The sequence below is a fragment of the Ornithodoros turicata genome, chromosome 4 (assembly GCF_037126465.1).
Source record: "Ornithodoros turicata isolate Travis chromosome 4, ASM3712646v1, whole genome shotgun sequence".
In the NCBI taxonomy this organism is placed as follows: Eukaryota; Metazoa; Arthropoda; class Arachnida; order Ixodida; family Argasidae; genus Ornithodoros; species Ornithodoros turicata.
Genome location: NC_088204.1, coordinates 28,951,149 through 28,975,005, shown reverse-complemented (window position 1 = coordinate 28,975,005; position 23,857 = coordinate 28,951,149). Strand labels below are relative to the sequence as shown.

The following is a 23,857-nucleotide window of genomic DNA, read 5'->3' as shown; positions in this document are numbered from 1 at the left end:
GCAGCAAGATTCTCCACACGACGACAAAGCAACGGAATTCAAAGATAGGGACCAAACCGACTTCCCGTTGTTACCGCTGTAACGGAGGCCACAATGCTCAGAACTGCCGATTTTGCAAGTCGACCTGCAGCTTCTATAAGAAAATTTGGCATACTGAAAAGGCTTGCTTCAGTAAGAAGAAGCGGCAGCAGTCTGGTAAGGCTACTGGTCACGATCATGCTTAACGCTTGCCAGTCTCAACAACACGGACAAACAAACTGCATTGAGGCTACACAGAGACTGAGGCGTGGGCAGACATCTTTTCACTACACACCTCGAGACAAGAAACAAATTGTTACACCATTGAGGCAAGGCCGCGTCCGTCCTCGCGTTTTTGAGGTGGACCCTGGAGCTTCATTCTCCATCATAAGCTAAGAAACGTTTCACCATCTCTGGAACAATGACAGGCCTATTCTGCACATCGCAACTCTTGACCTAAGGACGTGCACTGGTACTCCACTACAGGTACGAGGCAAAGCAAGATTCCACATCAAACTACAGCATAGAGAGGCTGAACTGAATCTCAATGTCGTAGCTGGTTGCGGCGTAAGCCTACTTGGACGGGACTCGTTGGAACGTCTGGGAACTTCAGTCACAGGGATTAATACGGTCGCCGCAACAGAGTGTCAAGCCTTGCTGGACGAGTTCAATAAGGGTTTTCCAGGGCAGGATGGTTGGACATGAAGGAAATCTTATACCCATACTGACGTACAGCGGAATGCTGCTCCGAAATTCCTGAAGAGCACCGTGGCCCTTAGCATCAAGACATGATGTTGCCATGAGCATCAAGACATGAGCTTAGCAAGCTTCCGAATCAAGGAAGTCTGAAACTGGTTTCTTCTTCGCTCTGGGCTACGCCTCTTGTAACTGTGCGCAAACACGATGGCACACTTCGATTGTGTGGGGATTCCGAAGCACTGTGGGCGACAGTGGACAACATGCTCGGTATCGTCCAGGGGGGTAAGATATTATCCAAGCTAGATCTTCAGCAGGTCTACCAGCAGCTTCGCGTGGACAGACCCACGTCAGAACTACTTACCTTGAACACGAACAAAGGACTTTTCCGGGTCACTCGCTTACCTTTTGATGTATCCGTGGCTCCGATCGTCTTTCATGGATACATGGACACGCTACACTCTGGATGGGTGGGCTTCAGAGCCTAGTTCGAGGACATTTTAATAACGGGATCCACTAAGGAAGGGCACAGAAAACGTCTGCGTGCAGTACTCCAACGTTTGCGTAAAGCGGGATTGAAACTAATTTATGTTGGTACAACTATTTACGTTGTTGTTAGACGTAGGGTATTTACGTTGTACAACGTCTATTGTGACGTTTTCATTGGTTTAAAAGGGATGTAAAGTGTCTCCAATTCGAATGTGATGGCGCGCTTCTTGGACAACTACACTTTTTAGGAGCCGTGTACCTTCTGTGAGCGCATGGCTGTCACTTTACAGGTCGAAGGGGACCTTGTATTCAGGTACACTATTAGGGCACTGCACAACACATTTTGGAAAGGGGTAGTACTCCGGTGTACTCTCGTGTGCGGGTGTTGTTGATACACACTTAAGAGGTTCAGGTCAGTCCTCAGATACACCCTAGAAGGTGAATTGAAACACCGGGAGCTTCATTGATTGCGGATTTAAACTTATAAGTCAAATATCTGTCAGAATTGAAATTTGATTCAAGAGCAGAAAGGGAGACGTCATTTATTGAGTGTCCGGGCTGTTTGAAATGGCGGGAAACAGGAAGCCCGGACACTCAATAAATGACGTTTAATCTTGAATCAAATTGCAATTCTGACAGATGCAGGGAGCAACGCGAGTCCTATTTGATTTATAAGTTTAAATCCGCAATCAATGAAGATCCCGGTGTACTGTCAACAGTTAGCAACTTAGCTATCCTCCGTCTCGCCCTGCTCTTCTTCTCTTTCAGATATGGCTGGAGGACATCCCCGCACTACGTACAATGCTACGGAAAACCCCGATAAATGACTTCGCCTTACATGGACTATTGATGAAGCAACAGGGCCACGAGAACAACAACGCCCTAAACGACGACTTCCCGAGGAGGCCACCTAAGACTCCCAGACGCGATGACCTCAACCCCGCACTCCCACATAATGATTTCACCACGGACGATACCTTTGGAAGAAAGACGATGACCTCCAGCCCAGAACAGAAGATCCCGGATCGTCAGGGTAGTGACACCACACCGAACAGCGACAAACGAACCTTCCAGAACGGGACTCATCGAATCATGACTGATGATTCGGTGATACCGACTCCTCAACAACTGAAATGTACTGCAGGAAAAGAAGGCATAAATACACAACCGGAATCAGGCGACACGTGCCGAGACACAGGCCTTAATACACGCGGAAAGTCGGCCTGTGCAAGGCCCTACCCATTGCGTTCAATTCAAGCATGCGAGTGGGCGTTATGAGACTTGGTGGGTGTTGTGCTTGTCCTACGTTTAATTGCCCCATCCACTACAGATATCGTGACTGTAATGTTTTACTAATGCTTATATACCTGGTGCTTCACGAAGGTGCCCCAGCTGAATAATTCGTCCATTAAGCCACCGAAAAAGCTTCCGTGTTGGTAAAACATCCTTAGGAAATCGGTTTGAGCGGCTCGTTTTCATACGCTTTAATGCATTAAATAAACATCCTAACTTTTAAAATTCTATATTGCTGAAAATTCTATATTTGCGATAGTTTTAAACACGAGAGCTTGAACTCGACTGATTTGTGTAATGTGCTCTACCTGGTTGCGTAAATCGCTTCTTGCTTTGGCTGTTACTTAACGGTCCTGTTGAACCCGTTGAATCACGCCGATGAAGCTTGACTATGCTAGCACAAAAAATAATATCCACGGAGGTAAGTGTTGAATCGTTTTCCTTCATCTGCCGTAACCCATTACCCGGGCTCTCTGTCCTTCGCATGCGGTTGCTCACGATTGGCACTGGTGTGAAAGTCGTGCTTTGAGATTAGCAAAATTCGTATTTCACAGATGGTGCTGCGTCACAATACTACAAGAAAAAAAGAAAAAAAAAGACATCGTCAAACTAATATGCGATTCTCGGCATTTTCTGCAACATCCCATTGGATGGGACGGTAGTGGGGGAACGTTCGAGAGGGTCGCAGGAAGCCCACAGATGCTACACGATTAACAATCAAATATTGACATCTACACGTGTAGAAATGAATATTTGAGAAACAACAGTATGAGTGGTCAAAAATGAAAAAAAATGAAAGGGAGGCTAGGATCCTTCTTCGAGATACAGAAATGCCCTCACGGTGTCTGGCACAAGAACCTATAATAATTTTGGTGCGGTATCCTCTTTGTCAGGTTGCTGCTAGGCTGACATCATTCTCACTATAAGAACAACAATATTCCTCGACGAAAAGGTACTTTAGCATAATGTACACAATTCCTTCAAGGCGTTATCGACATACCGCAATAGAAAAGGTTCAGGCTTGTTTCAGCAAGCTTTTGTCTCGCGCGGCAGATAATACGTATATAGCACGCATTTGTTTCGCACGTCTGGCACCAAACAACCGATAGCTCAGTGACAGCCACAACCAAAAGGGATGAGCAGATTACACATGTCCAAGTCAGAAGATGTTAAATATGGAATTTTCATGTGCAGAGCAGTTTCCCCGTTTTTATTGGTCGTGTCATTGTCAACGAAGGCGAAAGAAAAAGGACATATGAAGGAAGCAGATACCCATGACGGAACGCAAGATGTGGAATGTAGAGAATATGTATAGGCAATAGACAATAAAAATTTATACTCCTATGGCGGCAAGGGCCGAAACAGGAAAAAGCGAGCTTGGCGACATTGAGGAGGTCGAAAAAGATCAATAGGCATATCACTTTTGTAGCGTTGATCTAACTGGCACGACAATCTCCAGCATTTCTTTTGCAATAATCTCAGTTTTAAACTTCGGACCTTCTAGGCTCGGAACACGGCAGTGTTTGCGACTAATATTTGGGATTTCGATATATATTTCGATGTTCAAGCACTGGATCACTTGGCGTGCAATGCACTAGCTACCATTTTGTCACCATATGCATGATTTCGGACGATTCGAAGGAAACAATTTGTGCGCGTGCGGTTCTTGAGCTGCGCATTACTAAAGCCTGTTCGGCGCTACTGCCTTTCAATACGTCCGTCCGTCACCATTTCGGTGCGACGGAATCGCTTTCCAATCCATGTCCGCACTTTGCGACGAACACGAGGAACATGGAGACGACTACGCCAAGTGAAGTAAAAGAAAAGAGTTTCGCGGTGGCACGGTTACCGTGGCAAGGACCGGCATTTCTTGCGTCGCTCCGTCAAAAAATTGCGAACCCAACTCTGCGAACCTATGCGTCCGTCGCTTTCAGGTCGCAGACGGACGTAACGCTGACGGACGCATTGTAACGAAACGTAGGTACCTATAAATAACGGCCTTCAGACGTAGCTAATTAAGCGACAACGTTCTGGCAAGGGATAAAACAATTACAGTATCGTAGTTTTATACGACTTACCGTTGCCTTGGTCGAAGCATAATGATGCTTAATCGCGGTAGGTGAATGTGACAGTAATCCTCAGTAGAGTGCTCGGACAAATTTGGTCACCGATGGCTGTGGAACTTGTCCGGCTAACATTGCAGAATTCAGTACCAATATGGCATATGTGGAGTAGCGCCACTATTTCCAATATTCTCTCTTTCCACAATAACTTTGGCTAGTTCTAAAACACTGCCTCACATACTGTGTCATGTCTCTCCAGGAGGGCAGCAACACGTTGTACGTTTAACGGCCCCGAAATTCGAAATTTGCAGGCGTACTCACAGGTGACGAGTGAAGACATAGACAAGAAAATAGAAAGGACATAGACGACGAAAAAGAGCATAGAAAGTTGACAAGTCATAGAAAAGCTGAGCATTATAATATCTGTACTCACGATTCAAACGAACTGGCACCTTGACAGCGTCTGGGGCCGGATTCACAAAGAGCTCGTGCGACGGAATCTTTCGTAACTCCGTCGTACGGGAAAGTTACGACGAAGTGTAGATTCACGAAGGGCGCGCGTCGCAAAATCTTCGCAGCTTACGGCGGAATCCTGCGAGAGCTCCCGAGCAGTCTTACGAAGAAAGATGGCGGCGTTATTTGGCAGCGGTGAATTTGGAGACGGGAAACAAAGACTCCGTAATACGCGCCAACGTATTGCACTTTGCCACAGAACCTTCGGGACCATTCCAAAGTGACATTGAGGCACTTTTTTGCTTGGTAACCTTCAACAAATGCTTCAACTTTGTGCTCCGTAAAATCGGGTCGCAGAGACTTTTAAAGCATCCCCTACATCCCGCTAAGACACCCCCAACACCCCTCCAAATTGTCTGCAAGAAAGGCAGAAGAAGCCATAAAAACTGCAAAACTGAGTGCCACACACCGTTTACAAGACACCCTCACCCCCCCCCCCCCCTGTCTCCGAGACGAACATACTGGGAATATATTTGCTGTGTCATCGAACGCGAGTTTCGCCTGTGATTGCATGGCATCCATTATGGCTACCGAAAGACCGAGAGCACGTGCAGTAACAAAACATTTGGGGACGAACAACTTCGTCTTCTTCTAATGGGAGGACTCCTATTGGTGCGACCACACATTTTCGTCATCGTTACCATAGCGAAAACATAGCCTCGCGCCCTTTGACTGTTTGTCTCCGAGGTGCACGTGACAGGAAGCGAGCAACTTCCTCTTCCTCGTCAAAGGGGGTACCCTCTCCACTACGATAGCTTTGTGAATCGCGCTTACGACGCCGTCTTACGCGCGTCGCAGGCTACGACGTCTTAGCGCATCTTAGCGTAACTTACGCTCGCGTTTGTGAATCCGACCCCTGGTGTTCAGGGCCCGCTTGCACGAAACAAACAGTGGGTGGCGCTCGCTTTGCGCAATTTAGGACGCTGGCCAAGGGTCCTAGGAGCACCCTAAACTACCGCACTAAAGCTTACGACTAACATGTCAGCCGCTATGAACCGTGTAGCGAAGATTCGTCGTCAGCACCAACTGTACCTCACAATACAGTACGCATTTTCCTCGCAATACCAACAACGTCTCATTTTCTTATGCTGTGAGTGCCGTACTTTTTGTGCTTTTCGTTAGCAACATCTCTCAAAATGATCGCCGCGCGAAGTGCCTCTCGCCGGCACTGCCGGTGGCGATAATTTCCCAATCATCGAGCAATTCGAGACATACTCTGGGCCACAGGGTTTATTTTATTTAACGAAAGTACGCAACAAGTGACCTAACGCGTTCTTGCAGCTACAATGATATTACAATACCTTATTTTGGTTCTACAAACTGTGTGCATGCGACGGCAGAAGCAGACGACTTCCCACAATCCAAACATGCCGTGACGCACGACTTCCTCGGATGAACTCCGGAAGTTCTCTTCCTACCAATGAGAGCCTCCGAAAACTGCTACTGCTCGTAGCCACGATTCACTTTAGAACACTTAACTTAGGGCGGTCGTCCAAGTGTTCGTGCAAGCCACTTAATGGCTTGCACGTACAACCCTTAACTTAGTGCACTAACGCGTTAGTGCAACACTTGCCAAGTGTTACACTTAGGAAGGGGGGGGGAATATATATTTATTGAAAGGAAAGGACTTAGGAAGGTTTCGTGCAAGCGGGCCCAGGAATACACCGTTCGTCTTTCGCTGACCCCTTCTTCTTCTTCATTCTCAGATGCTGGCCGTTATGCACCAAGGGAGACTGTATAATTGCAACTCAAGTACTCGCTTCTTCTTCACTGATTGGGATGGCGACACCAGTGTTGCCCACTATAGGCTGCTGGTGTGGTGGTGGTGGTGACAAGGCTTGCCGTTGTCGGCCTCACGTATGTGGGCAACGTCACGACTCACACCCTGGAGGAATGTGCGTCCTGGGCCGACTTCTACGGAAACTGTGCCACTATAGGCTGCGTGCACACGGGCCAACTCTAACCACCGTCCTATGACGCTTGGAGAAGTTGCCGTCTCCAACGTTAGCCCTCCAAACATTTACACGTGTCGACTCACAGCTTCCGACCAATTTTGCGTCAGCTCATTCGACGCGACTACACCCTTGTTTGTATGGATAGTTGCTTGTACTTTTCTGCGAAGGAAATGTCTTAGCACATCGTATGGCAGAAATCACAGTTAGGTGTATAACATTTAGGCCCCGACAAGACGGAAACGTTAATCCGAAAAGTCGGAAAGTAAAAGGTACGGAGCGGTAGCCTTCACACATATCGACAGGGAAGGATAACGGACGTATTTTGGTTACCGTTTCCATTTTCGTTATTGCTATATTTTCGTTTCCGTTAACCGTTTCAAATAGCGGCCTTTCAATTTCGTTCCCCTCACGTTTCCATTACTGTTTCCGGTAATGGAACGGTTGTTACAGAACTGAGGGACAGCGGGAGGACAGCGTCCTGTTTTGCCCAAGCTCTGCTTCGCTGTCACACGTACACACCACACAAGTAAATTTGCGTCCTTGGGATGCGCACAGACTAAAAATGTGTATAGGAACATGTCTTGAGTCACTTGGAGTCGCAGTCACTCCAGATGGGCGTATCTTTTATCCAATGTCGCATTCATAGAAATCAATACAAAAAAAAATATTAATAATAATTAACTAAAAATCGTAGGCTGTCATCCTCGTGCTCTGGTGGAGTACAGTCAGAGAGTGACTTTTTCGGGTTACACCCGATTCCTCGCGGTAGTTCCAGTCACTATGAAATCTTCAAGTGACGCTACCACTGGAGACGAGTAGTAATGTATCAGCTCAAGTATCCGGAAACTGACATCTTTGCCTGGACGCCATTAATTAGCAATTAGAGCTAATTGGGACCCCCCACATTAATCAGGACCCACCAGGGAGTCATTACACTAATTGGGGATCATCTAAGACACGTCCAGACGAAGATGTGAGTTTCCGGATACTTGAGCTGATAAAAAATAAAAAAATAGGTAGAAAATAAAATGAAAAGATAGAAATAGAGTGGAGAGAAACAATTTATTCGAAAATCAACGATGCCGCGGCGAAGAAACGGCTCCGGGGTGACCAGTGCTTGTTGACGTCGGGTAGTTGCAGAGATCGACGACAGGTGGCCACTTAGTTGCAAGGCATCACACCAGATGGCGCCACCATCATAGCTCTAGAGGAGAGAGACAGAGAACAAGATACTAGCGGCAGGTAAAAATGACAGCACTGCTAAACAAGTCTAGGCATGCGAGAGAAAAGGTCTAACCGCTACTGCTAAACAGAAAACAGTACACATCGGGGGAAAAGGCTTACGGGGGGACGATCGCTTAGGCCTAACCACAACACTACGCAGCTAACACAAGGCGGGAACCACACATCGCTAAACATGCGAGAAAAGGCTTAACACGAGCGCGGTCACCGCTAAACACGGCAAACATACGAGAAAAGGAGCGCGCTTGGGCATAACCTCAACACTACGCAGCTAACACAAGGCGGGAACCACACATCGCTAAACATGCGTCAACAGGCTTGGACACCGCAAAACAAGTCTAAACATGCGAGAAAAGGCTTAGCACGAGCGCGGTCACCGCTAAACACGGCAAACATACGAGAAAAGGAGCGCGTCAAATCACTCACCTTTTCCCCCGCGGCAACTTCCAGGCAGAAACTGAGCGAGCGCGGAGAACAACACGTCTGCTCTCTACGAGATCCAGCCAGCAACTGAGCGAGCGCGCGGAGCGCACGTCCGTCTTCCGCGACGGTCCGAGAGAAACTGAGAGAGGCGACGCGCAGCGGCTGCTATGGATGCGCGCGCGCCCTCTGCTCCACCCGTCCGCGCATGCGCGCGCGCGCTGCTAGCTCCCTCTGCGCCGGCCGCGGGTGTTTTCGGTTTCGGCTCTCCGCTGCGCGCGCGCTCCTAGCGGCGACGGGTGGCTTCTGAGTTCCGGTTTTACTCTCGTTTCTTTGCGCGCGCGTTTATCTGTATAAAGGCAGCGCGCACCGCGCTCGCGTCATCACTACGTGAAGATGTTCAGCTACCACTCTTTACAAAATTGTTCCCGCACCCACGCTTCTTGGGAAGAAGTGGAGAAGGAATGTTTCAACGGCGAAAGTCCCCGCAACGAGCTCGTCATCACTGCTTTTCGCTACGTGATAGACATGGTAGGCTTTGGCAATATAGGAGAGATCTCGCCGGGGCCGCTGCAGGAGATGGTGCGTCGAATTTACGCCCGTTACAAGAACGTCTGCATAACGGTTCCGGACGGACCCCTGGGACTAATGAGCGAATTTGTGAGCTTGTCCAACGCAGAATTCAACTACATCGCTGCAGACATCGTGGACCTTCTCGCTCGTGCCATCGCTCATATTAAGCACGCTCTACGGAAGCAGCGACATTTGCAAGCAGTCTACATCGCCAACTTTGTCACTGATTTATTGAAATACCGCTTGGTTATTGACATGCAACGCATTAAACAGTCCGAATAACTTTGACGAGACTCTGTGTGCTCTTTCACTGAAACATCTTTATTGAATACATACAAAGGACTTGGTCGATAGATGCCTGCACCCTCCCTGACTTGCCTCAAGAGAAAGGATATGGGGTATCTTCATCGCAGCGTCGTCATTGCGCGGGTCACTGCACCAGCACGATGACGGAATGGTAATTCTTTTCGTACACCCATTCCGCTACCACACTGCCACGATGACCCGTACTTCTCCTGTCTGCGAGAGAGAGAGAGAGAGAGAAGCATGTCTCGACTAGAACTTTTATTCTCGATTACATGCGCGTGCAGCTCTTTGTTCCGCGGTTACTCGATGCCTGACGACGACGCTCTCGGGCTCTCTTCCGGGTTTTCCGTTGCTGCACAAAGAGAGAGCACTATCGTAATCCTATACGCGTCAAAACATAACAAAGCTTACCGTATTCGCAGCTCCCATAAGGGAAGGAGTGTACGGCATCCACGAGATAGCGCTTGTCGTCGTAGGGGACCAAGCTCTTCTTGAGTCTCGAAATGGTGTACATCGTTTGCTTTATACTCTGGATGGTGCACTGCTTCTGAGAGACCGCCTTTTCATTGAACAGAGAATCTCGGTACACTTCGTGCAATAAATGTTTCCTCACCACGCCCTTCTTAACTCCTTTCGCTCTCGCGATCTGTTTGTGTGACCCAGCCAAGAGAATGCTGTACATTTTCGCTCGGATGGCTACGACTTCCTGAATAACTCCACCCCCCGTCTCGTCTTTGAAGAACCCCATCTGGTTCGCGTGCTCGTCGTTGAAAAGTGGGTGGTCCGGCGGATAGGAAGATAGATCTAACTCACTCTCAATCTTCATCAGCTGCTCTTCCAGGCTTTCACACGTGAGAGAAAAAATTATGCTGTCCGTGTCGCTATAGATCAATTGCACTGGACATGTCAAGCGAGAAAAGAGCGACTCGTAGATGAAGCTGTACATTCGGACTTTGGATATTTCAAGAATGGCAAAGCCCACGTAAAGGGGGTGCGTGCATTTGATGCGGCGTTGCTTCATCTCGTATAAGATGCACTTATCACTCAGAATGTGAAAATGCTGACTGTCGACGGAGCTAGCTTTTCGGAGCGCGCTTTCTTTGTCGTAGGCTATAGCGTACCTTTTCATGCGTCTCACATTTTGTATCGACTTACCGAACGTGCTGTTCGACATGGTTTTGTACAGAAGTCGCTCAAATTTCGTGGTCGCGGCATTCCTCAACGCGACGTTTCTCTGCACGAAGGTTCGCAAAAAGTTGTCTTGGTGGAACGAGAGGATGTTGTGAACACGTTTTATTTTCATGCCCAACCTCACGTACAGAGCGAGCAATGCATAATGAACGACATAGCGTTCTTTGTCGTGGCACGTCAGCAAGAGTTTCTTGGTGGGAGGGGCGTTCAGCGACAACGCATCTTTCAGGTGGTGTTGGTAGGGGGACAGTTCGTTCTCGTCCACGTACCTGTGTTCGGGTGCCAGGGGAAAATCCCTGGTGAGCGCGTGCAGTTCTTCGGGATACGACAAGTCTACTACGTAGACGTAACCCACTTCCGAATCGTGAGGAATGTTGAGAAAATCGATCTCGCTCCACCTCGAAGGATCGACCCACTCAAAACCTCCTGTTGGGAGATGGAAAGTCATCGCGTACGGGTACAAACTGTTCACGTCGAGGTACTGGATAAAAGTCTTTTCTTGCTGGGGATCGTAATCGTCGCACCCCTCGTGATTAGCCCGACAGTATCTGTGGAAGCTGTTACAAATGCCTCCCCTGATTCCCTTCTCGATCGTTTCGTACATCTCTTGGTCGCTTATGAGCTCGAGTTTGACATTGGTGAGCTTCAGAGCGCTGCTCCACGCGTAACTGGCGAGGGACATGGCACGTAAGATATCCATCCCATCCGTCTCTAGCGCAATCTTCCTGAAATACAGTACGACGTCGCAGAGCTGACAGGCGTCGAGCGTGACGTAGAGACGCGTGTAATCTCCTAGGTTCTTGCATTTGAACAATTCGAAAATCTCGAGGGCGTACTGATAGTCCTCGTCCGTGATCTCTTCATCGTTCAGGTCACTTTTGAAAGCTTCCTTTGGCGGTAGTGCGGGCAAATTGTACGCTTCGAAACTGCCGACGAAGGTGTACGGGTAAATTCCCTTCTTGAGAAGCCGTCGGAAACGGTCACCAAACATTTGACGGGTACAATGAAACGCACTCTCGCCACCGCTGGCGAGAAGGGTTTCCACCAGGTTCGACAAGGACAGGTTGAAAAACTGCGTGGTATCGCGGAAATGGAGATCTCCAATATTGAACCCTCTTATCTTTTCCGAGCTCGAAGCTAAGATCCACGGTTCGCCCAGATTTAGAACGTGCATGTGGCGGAGAAGGGAGCTCAAATCGTACTGCAGGTTGTGCACGCACACGACGAGTTCTTTGGTGTTACGACACGTAAGGTTACACGTATCACACAGCGTCGCGACAAAATTCGAGGAACCGGGGTCTACGAAACGGGTGTGGTCGTGATGCGACACCTTCCGCGTATGTCGGTTAAATTCGATTCCACAAAATTCGCAGTGCGTAGCGCTCGCGTGCCGAAAGTGGTCTTCCATACTCATGACCAACGGTGAGGGAAGACGGTTCAGCCTATCGATTTGTTCGCTAAATCGCTTGAGCGAGAGCAAGCATTTTTCTGCCGCGTTGGGTCCCAAATAGCCATCTACGTCCATTATTTTCCCATCACAACTTCTCACTAGCACAATGCTATACGAGCTCATCCTGTGCACACTCGAGGCGTCCTTAACGAGCGCGTCCTTTTCCAGCATGCTTTCCGTGTCCAACACCGCGAAATAGGGATAGGGATGCATGTACTGTATCTTGGTGAAGGAAACGCTCTCCCCCGCTTTTGGCATTTCGAGAATTACTTCGTTTACGTCTCGACACAAACGTTCGTGCTGCTCCAACGCCCCTCTCGTCCTATAACCGCTCGTGCATTTCTCGCAATAAAAATAGTCACCTCGCCCCATGAAAGTGCTAAATTTTCGGATCCCATAGAAATGCTCCCTAACCTCGAGCAGGTGGACTTTGTCCTGATAGAGCGTGCAGGGAACCCGTCCGGTAGATATCGAACTCGTCTGCTCGTCGAACACGTAGATGTACACGGAGATTTTGTTTTTTCTCTCCCACAGGGCAATGTCTTCGTAAGTGACTGGGAAGCAGGGTGGCCAGTACGTTACGCGCGTCTCCGGATTCGAAGGATTCATGTATTTGTGGTATCTAACATGAAGGTTTGGTTTGCTCCTCAACGGATGCAAGAGTGCCAGCACGCTGTACTTGAAACACTCGTTTTCGTGATTCGGTGGAAGTTTGACGTTTGTGAGAGTCTTTGTTTTTTTCTTCAACATTTCGGGAAGCTCGATCGTGCACCCAATCCGCTTCGGTTTCAAACGCGTTAGTTTTAAGTCGACACATTGGACGTCGTTCGAGGTGAAACCAGACCCTTCTCTCGCATAGTTTTCTACGCGTTGCGAGGATTCTGCGATAGCAGCATTTATCGCGCCTTCGATTTCTTGACGGTTATGAACCACTCTCATGTGAAGGTTCACGTGAAGGAGATGAGAAGTCAACCCGTCGGCTCCGTCCTTAACCATGAGCGCTTTCGAGCACAGACAAAATTTGAAAGGCATGGGATATGCTTCGAGGACGCGCGTGATTACTGGAGCTATGCTCGGTAGATAGAGTCGCAAATCGTCGACGTTGTCGTCGTGCGGGGAACAGAGAAGCGTGTACCTAGTAGCCGTTCCGTCAAACGCCTCATCTGTGACAAAGAAAGGAAGGAATCGTCTCTCCGTGACGGAGGGATGATTCTCTACGACGTGTTCTCTCAATTCAACGATTCTACGACCCTGGACAGGCTCAGCTTCGTTTCGAAATTCTGGGCTTGCATCTGGTGATTCATCTCGAACCCTACCAGACAGAGGAATGAAATCTGCATACGACTGATCCCCTTCCCACATGAGCAATTCGTCTGCATTGTCATGTCCATCTAGGGATTCGTCGTCGTCCGTTTCAGGTATTACGAAAGGCGGACTACTGACTCTGTTGTCGTCGTCATCTGAAAGGACGACTGGGCTATTACCGAGATTCTCTATTCTAGCTTCGTGCTCTCTTTCTACGGCCACGAGCATGGCGTCGATGGGGTCGTACTGACATACGAGACAGCGCGGCACTGCGGTCAAACAAAATCAGTACGAGATTCCCCCTCACGAAACAATGCTCACTTTTCCCTTCAGTTGAGGAACGCTTGAGATTGATGATGATGAGAGAGGATGGGATGAGTTCCTGTGTTCAGTGTCATGCGGTGACAGCGGCTATTGGTTCCTGAAAAAACAATGTCATGCATAGAATACACTCTCACAGCAGAGACGGTCAACTTACATTTTGGTCCACGAAACGACTCACGTCGTGGATGAATGCCCCTCACGGGCTGTCGATCAATCGTCGTAGAACCAGCGCACCTTTTATAGTCGCTACACCGCTCTCCTCCTCCTCGCATTGCGACGGTGTCGTCTGTACTTTGACCACCCCGCCTTCCGTCTTTCGCGCCTTTTTGCGATGTCGCATATGACAATGATGTCATCGGCGTTGAATAAAACATTACACTAATTTCAAGCTAACACTCTGAGACGACTTGTACATGACGACAAGAAGACCCAGAGTGGGATTCGAACCCAGGATCCTTCTACACTGGGCGCGACACACTAACCACCAATCTAATTCGTACTGCGTGACGTTTTTCGTATTGCGGGGTTCGTGTCTACACACGTCACAACATGTTCAAACACGTTCAAACATGTTCAAACACGTTCAATGACGTCATAGAGAGAGAGAGGGGAAGTAGTGTGTCCAGGGACGACTTCGACGCCTGTGTCTAAACACGTCCAAACATGTTCAGACACGTTCAATGACGTCATAAAGAGGAAGAGAGAGGAACGAGTGTGTCCAGGGGCGACTTCGCCGCCCGTGTCCGAACATGTTCAAACACGTCTTAACATGTTCAAACACGTTCAATGACGTCATAGAGAGTGAGAGGCAAAGCTTTACTATAAATGTCGAAGCGAATGGTCGATCGTCATTCCATCATGATCAGCTTGGTAGATCCTCGTAAGTAATACCCATGACGTCATCATCGTCGAAATGTTTGAAGAGTTTCGTTTCCAGTGTACAACACTTTTGCTGCGCGTGAAGTCGGTTTTTTCCCGCCTCACATATTTCGGGAGATTGGCAGCGCCCGCTTCTTCTGCACCAATTGTGGTGGATTGTGGTCCAAAGGTACGCTTCCTCATTATTTTTTAATACGTTCTATAATCGTTCTCATTTTTTCAGAGCAAAAGCATTGGACGGACCGATTGATTCGCCCGTTTCTCGGCTGTCGGACGGTACCGTTCGACGTACGTTGCGAAGGACTTCGACTATTGAAGGAAGATGGAGAAGATGGACCATCAGTGTCACTCTGTGACTGAAGAAGATTGTACGTGTGTGTTTGAGTTAAAAAAACATGCGTTTCTCACACTCCTTTCGTTGCAGATTACGAATGGCTACTGACGGGAGATCTACCCCTGGTCCTAACCTTCAAGCCTCCTCCAAAGACCTTCTTTTTGCGAATCGGCGATCAACTGACTACCTGTCGCTGCGGTGGACTCTGGTCGAGAAACCCCAGCCATTGGTTAGACTCGAGCCTTCGTCCGTATTTGGGCTGCCTTCCCGGCTACGAAACCAAAGCTGGAGCCTAATTCATGTGTAACGAGAAATAAAAAAAGGTTGTCTACTCTCATTCCGTCTCAGTCATGATGACGCCCGAGCAGAGGTTTGCCACCTTTGTGCAAACGCGAATGTATCGGGACTTGCTGCGATTACGCGATTATATTCACGGCGATAGCTGCGAGGGAGACTTTCGCTCGATTCTCAAGACGATACCCTTACGTCTGTTCACCGTCAGTGGGAAGATTGCAAAGAAAATGAAGCGTTTCGTAGATTACAAGCTCGAGCTGTTGGAAAAGTATAGACGAGGAGAGGCAGTCGACCCGTGTCTCATCAACGCGGGTTTCAACCGGCCTATCGTCCGTCGCTACTGGCTTCTCCACACATCCCTCGACGTCACGGTGCAGACCGGCGACGACGGCGGTGAGCGTCGGGTCAGCACGTTGGAAGATCGTCTCGCAAGGGTCTTGTGTATGTCGTGAATAAATAAATAAATAGTCTATTTTTTACGAAGCGAGTTCGCTCACGAGGAGACGTTTTATTGTTTCGTCATTCTCTTCCAGGTTACAGGAAAACATGGATACACAACTTTTCAAGCTGTAGCGTTTCGACATGCGCGTGGCTACGTAGATACAAAAAAGCCCGCAGTAAGGCGAAAAGGGTGATTGAATACACTTGTCGTTATACTCGTCCACTACAGGTAAAGTCTTTCGAAGGTTTGCTTCGATGGGGGGAAGTCCGTAGCTGTCGAAAAACACGGCAGACCCGTCGTAGTTTTTCAGGTAGAGCACCCAGTGCTGCCCGCGTCTTTTTCGCTCTTCCGTATTGATGATTAAATAACCGGGCTTGCGTAAAACGAAGGCTTCGTTGGAAGCGCAAATGCCTCTCAGCATGGAGGAAGCGAGGGGGTTCAGGGACACGAGTTCCAAGATGTCGCTCTCGTACATCTTTTCTTATGGGAAGGTGACCGTACGGTCCTTGTCGACGTACATGAGCTTGGGACACTCGGAAATCAAGAGGACGGTGACCGCGTGTGGAAGGGCTTTAGCGAAGCGTAATTGCAGGCGAACGTTTCCTTTTCGCCACTCGTTCAAATGCGAAGGAGAAGAACACTTGTCCACGTCCAGGTTGAAGTAGAGGAGGAACCCGTCCGTTTTAAATCGCTCGTAGCTATACTTGAAATGTTTCTCTCCCAGTTCTTGCAAGAAGTTAAAGTAGGGAATTTTGACGAGGTCGTTCTGAAAGTCGTACTCGGCTCGCACTTGCTGGCCGTCCACGGAGAGCATCGAATGAGACAGGTCGTAATGACGGAATTTGTAGGGGTTCGATTGGATGTCGCCGAGAAAGTCGGACGTGGCGAGCAGGGCGACGCATAATTTGGAAGGTACCCTTTCGGGGTAAACGTTTTCAAAGTGAGCGTCCAAGCTCCCGGCACTCAAGCTCCGCACCTTGGTTTCCAATCCGCGTAACACGTAGATGGCCGGCGTGGTCTGAAGCCGCCGCTCGTATTCCAAAAACAGGGAAGGTGCCAGCGTCACCTTTTTCAAGTGTAACGTCATTTCTTTAATGTCCACCTCGTAATTGTACGTTTTCTTGTCTTTGGGGACCGATACGAGTTTAAATTCGTCGTTGTTTAACAGGAAAACGACGCGAATTTCGACGGCAGGTACCATCAGGCGCGGCTGTTGAAACAGGTCGGTATTGATCTGACCGACCAGGTTAAAGTATTTTCCACCCTTCGTCGCTTCGTAACGTTGTTTCGGACCGCGAGACGAGACGTCGTAATCGTCCTTTAAATGTTCGTCGTCCTCGACATACAGTCCAGCCGCGTGCACTGTTTCTTGAGCCGCGGGCGTGGAATGAAGCACGACGTCCAAAATACTCCTGTAGGCGTACAACTCGTTGGAACTGACGAGCTTGTTGTTCGCATAAACGGTGACCGTCTTAAACATGCCGCTCAACAGGTGGTTTATTGGGAAAACGACATCTTTCTCGTCCATTTCTTCCCCGTCGTCGCGAACAATGCGCACGGTCAAAGACACGAAACTGCCGTAGAGATCCAAGTGTGCCCTTTGCAAATTTTGAATACAAAACTCGATCACGGAATTATTTACTCCGTTGACCGGATAAAAAAGTTGGTACGAAGTATCTTCCACGCCGTATTGAATGGAAGGGGGTTCGAATATCATCACGTCACTCGTTAGACATATCGGCGTCTGTATTTTTCCTTTCGTTGACGTCATGACGGAGCGCGCGCAGCGGATGTGTGACCTTCACGGCGTACCAAAGATATCTGCAGGTGCGTCGTGTGTCGGCGCCTTTTGTTGTCGTTTGCGGCGTTTCTTTCCATTGTTGTTGTTTCCAGAGCCCTCCATGGAATCCAGCACGTCTCTCCCCGTTGCTATGGCCGTCTTTTTTACTGCGCGCGATATTCCTTCGCCATCGGCCAAATTCCGCGCCAAGCGCTTCAACGTTCTCTTGGCGATCGGTTTTATTTGCTGCCAGATGGGAACGATAAACTTGGATATGTTGCTCAACACACCGCCCCCTCGTTGGAAAAGGGGTCCCGTGTACACGGGAATTATTTTGGGGGAATTACGGTACATATTTGAAATGCAACGTTAGATTGGTTCTGCCTTTGGACCGCAACGGCAAACGTCTTCCCGTTTCGTCCGCGAGAACGATCGTCACTGAAGGAATTTCGAATTGAGACAGGTTAAAATACTGGATGTTATCTAACGTGTAGGTGACGACGTGCTTGTCTTTCTCGTAATAAAAGGGTAGTATTTTTAATATCGGTTTTTTCCCGCTCCCCACGTACGTGGGTTCCACGATATCCGTGTACACGATTATGTTGTGAAACGGGGGTTCCAGGAGTACCTCGACGGAGCTCGTGGCATCCTCATCCCCCGTGAACACGGTACGCGATTCGAAGCCCAAAAGCACGGCCAGGTACTCGGAAAGTCTTAGGGTGGAGGTGCCCTCGGAAAGCCGAATTTTACATTTCTGTTCGGTTCCGTCGAAGCTGAAGCGCGCGCGTTCGCCTACGCGCTGATTAATCGCATTTAGAAGTGCTTGCGGCGTCGCATAATAGCCGGGAGGCACATGTACTTGCAAAGATCGAGGAATTTTCGTCTTGATCGTGAAAGAAAATTGGCGCGCTATGGGGAGAGAGACGCGTAGCGTTTCTTCTTCGTGTCCCTCGACGGCTGTGAGATGTAGCAGCTTGACAAAGGGTTCCGGTACGTGCAACCCTTTCGGTGTTTTCAGAGAGTACACGTTATCCGCGAATTCTAGCGAGGCGTCCAGCTTGTGCGTCTGGAAATACTTGTTGAGTGTGTTCCGTAGGGACGTGGTTTCCGAATTCAGAGTGACGTCGCCGAAAGCGACGGCGGCTGCGGCGTGCTCCAATACGATGGAGGTGGCTTCGCGTTCGCTCAATTTGGGGGGTTTCACCGCACGACCTGCTTCGCGGGACGCTAGCGAGGCGTCGAGCGCTTGCGCGAGCCGAGGGTCCAATTCCACGGCTTTCACGTCCACGGGTAAGACGAAGTCGTATCGCGATTTATTGTACGCGAAAGAAACGTCGAATTCCGAAAGGGCTTTTCCCAAATCCCTCTCGAGATCCGAGGTGACACGAAAAGTTCTGCCGGCTTCCACCGTGTCCTCGAAAGAAACCTCGATTTTCGCATCTTGCCTTTCGTACCCGATATTTAAAAAATCGTTACTTATGCTGAGATCCATCAGACCGACTTTATACCGATTCGAGAGCTGAAGCGGACTATCGAAAGCTACCGTGAAGGCGTTGAGTTTATTCGAGGGAAACTTATCCATGCTGGCGTTCGAGAGCAGGTGGACGTAGATGTCCGACATCATTTCCCAATCTTGACCACGTCGCTGCTCGGAACCCAACTGTCGTGTTCTTTGTCGTAACCGAACCAGCGAACCAAGGAGAAGCTCTGACCGTTCAGTTGCTTCTTTCTCAGCACTTTCGTTACTGGCCAAGGCTGATTGGCGTCTCGGGTTACGACGAGTACCTCCTCCGGGTAGAAAGATCCGTCCACTTCCTTACCCCGGTAATCTTCCAGGTGTACGACGGGAGGAGAGGTGTCTCTCAGGCGGGAGACGGTGAAAATCTGAGGCGACCAACTCCCTTCCGAGCTCTTATGAAAACCTTTTCTGTGAAGTAGGACCCTCACTTTATCCCCCAGTTTGAGCTTCTTTTTCACGGAGGGTACGACGGGCTTCCCATTTATCTTATTGAACAGCTCCAATTCGTTTTCGGGCGTGACTTCGGACGGGCTGATGCCCAAAGTCCTGTGTTTGGTGGTGTTGTAGTCGCGCACGATCTTGGGAAGCGCGGAAACGAAGTGGTATTTTCCCGTTACTCTAAAATAACGGAATATTCTGTCGCGTAAAGTCCGTATGACGCGCTCTGCCTGCGACGCTTTGATTACTGGAGAGAAGGTAGAATACATCTGTACCTTCTTTCGTGAGAGATACTCCTTGACGGTCTTGTTGTAGAATTCCCCGCCTCTGTCGCAAAAGATGCGTGTAGGTACGTTACCTCCCCGAAAAAGTCTTATCATGGCCCTTTTCATTTCGGCGGGGCGCTTCGTCTTTAGCGGGAGGGTGCGCAGAAAGCGGGAGAGGGAATCGATTGCCACGAGAATGTAGCGGTAGCCACCGTTGAATCTCTTGTATTTTGAAAAATCGGCGAGGTCCATTTGCCACACGTCGTTGATCTTGAGCGCGATGATGCGTCTCCTATTAAACTTTCTTCTGACCGGATGGTGAAGCGTGTAGGCATCCAGCTTTCTGAGAATGGCGAGAGCCTTCTTTTTGCTCAAGTGATGCGCTTTTCTATAGCGTTCCACACCCCCCAAACCACCCTCTGGTTTCTCATATCCCTCCATAAGTCGTCCACGCAATGGAGGCCTGCTGCTGCTGCTGCTGCTGTTGAGGCTCGCGAGATTTGGGTAGAGAAATCAGACGCAATAGTTTCGAGACTTTGGGGAACCAGGAAGGTTTCTTTCCCGTCTTACGTTGCAACAAATAATTGACGAGTTCGTAAACGGAGGAGTGTCTGATGGGCTTGCCCGACACGGAGACACAACCCTCGCGATCCCAGGAAAGAACCTTCTTTAATTCCGAGACGACCCTTTCCGCTTCCTCTTCGTCCACCTCTGGAGAGAGGAGCGAATAGTCAAAGTCATTTGTAGCGTCGGACGCCTTGTTTTTATTGTCGTAGGGGTCAAATCCGTACTGCTTGAGTATGCGATACAGTGCTTGCAGTATGAGTTTCACTTTGACGTCGTCACTCTCCTTCGAAGAAAGAATGTTTCCGATGGAGGAGGAGGTGGTCACTTCAATTCTCTTGGCCATTGGCGAAAAGGTTCAACACGGCGGAAAGCAGGAGAGGAACCACCGACGAAAGAACGCCCTGTCCTCGCTGCTGAGACAGATAGCGCTTCAAACGTTGCGGATTCTTGTGAATCTTTTTGTAGGCGAGCCGTCGTAAAAAGCGTTTGTGCTTCTTCAAACGCGCGAACGTATCTGGAGCTAGAGCCACCTTTCCGTTCAATACATTGAGGCAAATTTCGGAGAGGTGTTTCATGTCGGACGAGGACGAACGTCTCAAGACGTCGCGGCGGCGTGGAGGGGGTAGAGTGGAGAGTACTTTGAGTAAAGTGAGGTGAGGGCGGAGATTCATTTCGGAGCGTAGATATATTGACGTTCTCCCGGAAAGATATTGCTACGCAACCTGTGATCCTCGTGCGTATAGTTGTGAAGATCCACGAGTAAATATGCGTGGGGCGACGACATCGCTTGTTTATATGCGTCCAGAAAATACTCCAATCTTTTTCTGCCAAATAGCTGTTGGCCGAAATGTTCCATCTGGTGCACGCTGCGCACGGTGCGCCACAGGACGACGTAACTGGCGTTGTAGGATATTGTTCTAAAATGGCTACTGTCGAAAAAGATGTTTTGAACGAGTAAGAAGATCGACGCGTTGGCGTGGTGAGAACCCCGAATGAAAAGATCGGTCACCTCCTTCAAGGAACCGGCGTCGGTCATGTGATCGTCGACGACGATCAGCGTAGCGCGCGACGTGTCCCACTCTCGCGGTAGCTCCTTGGTAAATTTTACGGAGTCCCCGAATTCGTCCTGCATGCTCGGCGAAGCATATTTCTGCACGTAGAATATTTGTGACGGGGGCTTGTCCACCACGTCGTTCAGGTTCCTCAACACGTTAGCAACGAACGTAGATTTGCCGCACATGGAGGGGCCGCTTAAGATACAGCGAAAGGGATGACGGAAACGAAAAGGTTCGGGGGAAGACATGTTGCGTGCGTACACGTTGCACGAAGAGAAAGAAGAGACTGAGACACGAAGAGAAATGCATCGCTTTTTATTTACACATCCTCGTCGTCGTCGTCCTCTACATCGGAACTGCGTTCCCAATACAGATTGTCCAGGCTAAAGTTGGACTTCTTTTTCGTCAGTCTGTCCGCCGCTAAGATGCGGTCGAGCGTCTTCATCTTGTCCTGACACATTTCTTGACGTGCTTGCAACCATTCCAGACGGTGGACTTGAAAGGCTTCCTCCACGATGCCGCGTATAAATTCGCGAAGTTCTTCGTTTTTTGTCTTTTCCTTGCGACGACGAGAAACGCAGGAGAATAAACCACACATGGCGTTTTCCACGTATCGGTCAGAATGATGACGCGAGCGCGGTGCGCGCTGCCTTTATAGAGATAAACGCGCGCGCGCGCAAAGAACGGAGAATGAAAGCGAAACTGAAAAGCCACCCGTCGCCGCTAGGAGCGCGCGCGCAGCAGCAGAGAGCCGAAACCGAAAACACCCGCGGCCGGCGCAGGGGGCGCTAGGAGCGCGCGCGCGCGCATGCGCGGACGGGTGGAGCAGAGGGCGCGCGCGCGTCGCCTCTCTCAGTTTCTCTCGGACCGTCGCGGAAGACGGACGTGCGCTCCGCGCGCTCGCTCAGTTGCTGGCTGGATCTCGTAGAGAGCAGACGTGTTGTTCTCCGCGCTCGCTCAGTTTCTGCCTGGAAGTTGCCGCGGGGGAAAAGGTGAGTGATTTGACGCGCTCCTTTTCTCGTATGTTTGCCGTGTTTAGCGGTGACCGCGCTCGTGCTAAGCCTTTTCTCGCATGTTTAGACTTGTTTTGCGGTGTCCAAGCCTGTTGACGCATGTTTAGCGATGTGTGGTTCCCGCCTTGTGTTAGCTGCGTAGTGTTGAGGTTATGCCCAAGCGCGCTCCTTTTCTCGTATGTTTTGCCGTGTTTAGCGGTGACCGCGCTCGTGTTAAGCCTTTTCTCGCATGTTTAGCGATGTGTGGTTCCCGCCTTGTGTTAGCTGCGTAGTGTTGTGGTTAGGCCTAAGCGATCGTCCCCCCGTAAGCCTTTTCCCCCGATGTGTACTGTTTTCTGTTTAGCAGTAGCGGTTAGACCTTTTCTCTCGCATGCCTAGACTTGTTTAGCAGTGCTGTCATTTTTACCTGCCGCTAGTATCTTGTTCTCTGTCTCTCTCCTCTAGAGCTATGATGGTGGCGCCATCTGGTGTGATGCCTTGCAACTAAGTGGCCACCTGTCGTCGATCTCTGCAACTACCCGACGTCAACAAGCACTGGTCACCCCGGAGCCGTTTCTTCGCCGCGGCATCGTTGATTTTCGAATAAATTGTTTCTCTCCACTCTATTTCTATCTTTTCATTTTATTTTCTACCTATTTTTTTATTTTTTATCAGCTCAAGTATCCGGAAACTCACATCTTCGTCTGGACGTGTCTTAGATGATCCCCAATTAGTGTAATGACTCCCTGGTGGGTCCTGATTAATGTGGGGGGTCCCAATTAGCTCTAATTGCTAATTAATGGCGTCCAGGCAAAGATGTCAGTTTCCGGATACTTGAGCTGATACATTACTACTGAGACGAACAAAGGTCGCCACGTGTAACACATTAAAGAATGTGTAACTTACGTTCCCAGAAATATACCCATGTGTGCCCAATATAAAGTGGTGGCACCTTGTCCCGCGTTTTGCAAAATGGAATTTTCCAAAGAGACTCTTGACTTCTGTCTTCACATGAAAAGTAATTGTAATCATTTGAAACCGTTCTGAGTGCAAGTGCTAGCAGCCCGTTAAGAACAGAATGCTTTAGGATGATTTTGCGTCTTTATAAGAGGTATATTTGTTCACGGTGATCATATCGAAGCATATTTACAGCACACAAAATAATGAAAGTTATGCAGAGCATTCCGGATGGATGAGAGTGCTCGTGTCATGAACTGCTTAAAGGGACGGTCCCGTACAGCTAGGGCGATTCCGAAACTTCGCCACAACTATCTTCACGAGTACCGTACACATACAACTGTCAAAGCTTCATTCAGAATAACCAGATCCTTTTTGAGGAATTTGTCGAAACGTGCCGTAATAGCAGACGACGGAGCATGCGCTTCACCTTCATACAACGTCACGCATGACGTCGTGCTGCGGGTACGTCGCCGTTGCCATGGCAATCGGAACC

The 23,857-nt window shown here is 49.3% G+C and overlaps 1 protein-coding gene and 2 long non-coding RNA genes across 3 annotated transcripts; 1 reads left to right on the top strand and 2 right to left on the bottom strand.

Moving 5' to 3' along the window:
• Positions 1-8,070: 8,070 nt before the first annotated feature.
• LOC135392891 (uncharacterized) lies at positions 8,071-8,885 on the bottom strand. The gene is made up of 2 exons (XR_010422285.1): positions 8,696-8,885; positions 8,071-8,231 (listed from the first exon to the last, which is right to left on the bottom strand). It is a non-coding gene; the product is annotated as an uncharacterized LOC135392891 (long non-coding RNA).
• A 677-nt stretch (positions 8,886-9,562) lies between these two features.
• On the bottom strand, positions 9,563-14,034 carry LOC135391392 (uncharacterized). Its single transcript, XM_064621647.1, has 4 exons — positions 13,993-14,034; positions 13,836-13,935; positions 9,980-13,783; positions 9,563-9,920 (listed from the first exon to the last, which is right to left on the bottom strand). Coding segments are annotated over exons 2-4 (3,858 nt in total). The 5' UTR covers positions 13,837-13,935; positions 13,993-14,034; the 3' UTR covers positions 9,563-9,867.
• Positions 14,035-22,091: 8,057 nt separating this feature from the next.
• On the top strand, positions 22,092-23,030 carry LOC135392890 (uncharacterized). Its single transcript, XR_010422284.1, has 2 exons — positions 22,092-22,404; positions 22,870-23,030. It is a non-coding gene; the product is annotated as an uncharacterized LOC135392890 (long non-coding RNA).
• The last annotated feature ends 827 nt before the right edge of the window (positions 23,031-23,857 follow it).

Coding starts and splice junctions, on each gene's coding strand:
- LOC135391392 (XM_064621647.1), bottom strand. Junction 9,921..9,979: donor TTATGGGAGCTGCGAATACG/GTAAGCTTTGTT, acceptor CTCTTTGTGCAG/CAACGGAAAACCCGGAAGAG.